Here is a 4,340-nt window from a genome sequence, read left to right on the forward strand (position 1 = left end):
ATTTACCAAACATTGTCACTGCTACAAACCCAAAGTGCATATATGGGATACAACAGAACTGAGAGAAAGAGGAGAAATACGCCTGCTGTTTTGTTTTTGTTGCTTTCAGAAAACCAACCCAAAAAAAGCATACTTTTCAGTGCATGCATTCTGTGGGGGCCGGATGAATCAAACACCCAATAGAGGAAACTCATGTTCTGCAATGAACCCAAGAGCAGGTGCTGCTCACCTGAAGGACATCGACCTCGAGCCATAGGACTCAAAGGGAAACCCTTCAGGCTCCTGAGGAAGGGGACGATGTGGGCCTGAGGCCATCACAGCACAACCACGACTCAAAACAACAGCTGACACCAGGCTGCATTTAGCAGGGATGTGGGGTTGGTTTTTTTTTTTTCATTCAAACTACTGAGTGCTTTAAATCTGGTCTTTTTCGGTTCGGAACTCTATAATAGAGGATGAGCTGTCCGACTTGCTTTAAAAATACATGAAATGAGAAAAGGACACGAATCGAAACGAGGAAGATGGGAGTTTGTTTTTCCCTCCCCCCCCCACCCCACCCCCTTCCCCAGTCTTTTGTTGTGGGGTTTTGTTATTTTTCTTTTTTTTTTTTTTTTTTCTTTTTTTTTTTTTTTCCTCATAAATCGAAGCAGGCCGAGCCTCCCTGCTATCCCCACGGATAAGGGATTCTCCAAACATCCTACTCACGCTAATGGCTAACCAACCTTTCTGGCTTCTAACTTTATAGAAAAATGCAGTAACAGAAAAAAAAAAAAGAAAAAAAAAAACCAACAAAAAAAAAAACCAACAACAAAACAACAACAAAAAAAAAAACGGGCAAGGAAAATCACCTACAAAGATCTAATTTAAAATAACGACGGGGCTGGCTAAGGCTGTATCCCATAGCACCTGGCACACGCTGGAGGGGCTGCGTGGAGGAGTAGGCAGGGTTGGGTACAGAGCACACGAGGGCCTTAGGATGCCCCACGGACGATGATCATGACCAGATAGTCGTCCTCTGATTTGGCCAGCGCCTTGGCCGTGGAGTCCAGGAACTGCTGGGAGAAGTCGCAGGGCGGAAAGGCGTGCAGGACCCCGCTGTTCTCCTTGTCTTTGTTGCCCCCCACAGGGAGGCTGATCACCCCAGCAGCCTGCTTTTGCTTTAGATAAGAGACCAGATTCCTGAGCGGCCTCTGGGTGGAGGTGGTGGCCTCGCCAGCCCCGGCTGCGGAGCGGTTGTCTGATGTGCCAGGCACGGCCAAAAGGATGGCATAGCCATTGGGACCAGCCACCTTGATGCGGCGGTTCACCTCGTCCAGCTTGGGCTGGTCCAGACGAAGACGTTGGGTGATCTTGAGCTGAGCTACTTTCCCACCAGTCGCTCCCTCCACAAGGAGACTGCTGGCAACTCCGAGGTCCCCCTGAAGCAGATGCATATTGGACGGGAAATTGCTGTTCTTCAGCAGAAGCATCCCCTGCCACGCCAAGCACAGCTTGGGGGCTCCCCCAGCCTGCGACGCTCCGTCCTGCTGCTGTTTCTGAGGCGGAGGTTTGAGGCGAGAGCCTCCACCGCCTCCCTCTGCAGCACGTTCATCCTTTTTGGCCGGGCTTTTGCACTCCTGTGCAGCAGCTGCTGCAGAAGTGCGATGTTTCCGCTCCCTTTCAGCGGAATTCTTTCGGTCACGCTTTTCATTCTGACCCCTCTCCAAGCTGCCCCTCCGCGACTCCCGGATGGGAGAGGGCCGCTCCAAGAGGAGCAAGCGGGACGACGAGCGCTCCGGGTCGCTGCTGTAACGCTCCCTCCCTCCGACGAGCTCGGGGCTGCGGTCTGGCGGTGTGGTCGTGGTCAAGCAGTGACGCTTCCGAGAGGAAGAGGAGCGCTCGCTGTCCGGAGAGCGGTCCAAGTGCCGGCCTCCGTCCTCGGCCAGCCTCCTTTTCCTAGGCTGATCCCTACTACTGCCCAACTCCCGCTCCCCTCGGTCCCGCTCCAAGGACCAACCATCCCGACGGCGTTCTAGGCTTTCCAGTGGGTCGTAGGCAGCTGCTCGGTTACTCCTGTCCCGTACAGGGGGTGGGGGTGGCACCCACTCTGTCTCGGGATAAAGGTCTCTGTCACGGTCTCTATAGAGTAACGGTGGCGTCCTGTCCCGGGCCCCCCGAAGCGGATCGGGAGGGGCTCCCCGGTGAGCCCCAAAAGCAGCCGCCTCTGCCACGAGCTCGTAATGAGCAGGAGGTGGCAAAGGCAGGGGCTGCAGGTAGGGCTGCTGGTACCGATGCTCGGTATCCGCAAAGTCTACGCGGAGGCGGCGGTCCGGCCCACCCAAGGGAAAGCCACGCATGTGGGTGCACGCCGCCTGCGCCGCGTCCAGGCTCTCGTACTGGATGTAGGCCCACGAATCACCTTTGCGGTAATCAATGGTACGAATGGTGCCAAAACGATCAAATTCCCTGGCCAAGGCGGCAAGGGGCACCCAGGGCCCGAGACCACCCACCCAGAGCCTGGTAGTTGGAGTGGCTTTACCATACCCGATCTTGATAGGGTTGCGCAAAAGCACCTTTCCTGACATGGCCAGCTTGGCCCGGTGCGCCATGTCCAGATTTTCAAATTTAAGAAAACCATAAGTGCTGGTCTGCCCGCGCCCCGGCCTTTTGATGTCCACCTCAGTAATGACCCCAAAACGGTCAAAAGCTCGGCGTAAATCTGTCTCGCTCACGGTGATGTCCAGGTTGCCCAGAAACAACGTGCGGTTGGCCCTCTGGTCATCCTCAGGGCTGATCTCCTCCTCGCCAGCAGCTCCAGCACCGCCTCCTCCTCCACGGAATCCCCCAGCAGCCGCCACGCTGGCCACCCGTTCCAGCCCATAGGCCGGCCGCACTCGCGCTTCATAAAAGCCCCCATAGTCCCTCTCCCTCTCCAACTCCCTGGGCAGAGGGGGCGGAGGCGGCAGGCGGCCCAAAGCGAGCTGCTGCAGCCTGTAGTCCCGATAACCCAAAGCCCCACCGCTGCCGGCGGGGGACAAAGCCCGCTGCGTCGCCCCGGCTGCAGGATGCCGTACAGCCGCCGCCGCCGCCGCCAGCCCCACGGCGGTCGTTCCGTAGGGAGATTCCTTATCCAGCAGTGCCGGCGAACGGCTGCTCCGCCTCCGGCTGCTCCCACCGCTGCTCCCAACGTAGACGGCCTCGATTTTCAGCGGGCGGTCGTACAGCACAAGGCGGCCGCGGGCGTGTTTGGCAGCTCGGGCATCCTCGGGCCGGCGGAAGTTGACAAAAGCCACGCGTTCATCAGCAGCGCCGGTGCCGGGCGGGAGGCGGCTGATTTTAACGCTCACGTCGCCGAAACGTTTGAATTCGTGGAACAGCCCGTCCTCCACCGCCTCGTCGCTCAAAGCCGAGCCCAGCTCGCTGATCTTCAGCGTCTTGTACTCCCCGCCGCCGCCCGTCTCGGACGAGGAGGACGACTGGGCTGCAACCGCCGCTCTGGACTCAGCTCCGCGGCCGCTGCCGCTCCGCGACGGCTCCGCGCTTTTACCGCCGTAGCTGTGCCGCCCGCCCCCGCCGCCCGCCGCCGCCGCCGCCGCCGCCGCCGCCCCGCTCTCGTACTCCCGACTGCCGGCGCGAGCGGCCTTGTCCGTGTGCGGGCCGCGCCGGCCGCTGCCGCTGTTGCTGTCGTTGGAAGTCGCCGCCGCCGCCGCTTTGCCACCGTTGGAACCGCCGCCGGAACCGCTCGGCTTCTTGCTGCTCCGCTCGCCGCGCGCAGAGGAGGAGGAGGAGGCCGAGTCCTCGCCGCCCCCTCCGCCCCGCGACCGCTTGGCTTTGGCCGGGGAGCGCTCCTTGCCTTTCATGGCGGCGGCCGGCGGGGCCGCCTCCCGCCCGGCCCTGCGCCCCGGCGGCCTCACCGACGGACTGACCGCCGCGCTCACGCATCCGCCGCCATCTTGGAAGCCGCGGCGGCCGCCGGCCCCGCCCCCTCGGCGCCCATTGGCCGTTTGGCGCCTCGCCCCCACCCTCTCTCTCCCGCCGGGCGGAAGACCCGCCCGGCCGCCCTCTCGATGCTCGTTCCCATTGGCTCAGAGAGATGTCCGTCTACGGGCCGGCCTCGCGCGCCGGGAAGAGCCGCCCCCCGTCCGCCCCGCCCCGCTATCTCATTGGATAGTTAGAAAGGGCGCGGCCTTCTGATTGGTCGCGCTCTCCTGTCACTAGGAGCGGCTCGGCGGCGAGGGACCTCCTTTAGTCATTGGTCATTGGGCCAAATCCTTTCCTCCTTTCGATTGGCTCTCTCGCCTGCCAGTTGTCGCGGCCCTGCCGCCCCACCGCTCTCCATTGGTCCGCAGGTTCCCGTCGTC

General features: G+C 61.0%; 1 protein-coding gene across 1 annotated transcript; it reads right to left on the reverse strand.

The window, feature by feature from the left end:
• Positions 1-971: 971 nt before the first annotated feature.
• RBM15 (RNA binding motif protein 15) lies at positions 972-3,839 on the reverse strand (the record flags this gene model as incomplete). The annotated part of the gene is made up of 1 exon (XM_079546530.1): positions 972-3,839. The coding sequence occupies one exon, from the start codon at positions 3,837-3,839 to the stop codon at positions 972-974; it is 2,868 nt and encodes a 955-aa protein (XP_079402656.1).
• Positions 3,840-4,340: the final 501 nt, after the last annotated feature.

The sequence above is a fragment of the Tetrao urogallus genome (assembly GCF_951394365.1).
Source record: "Tetrao urogallus genome assembly, chromosome: 24".
Classification (NCBI taxonomy): Eukaryota; Metazoa; Chordata; class Aves; order Galliformes; family Phasianidae; genus Tetrao; species Tetrao urogallus.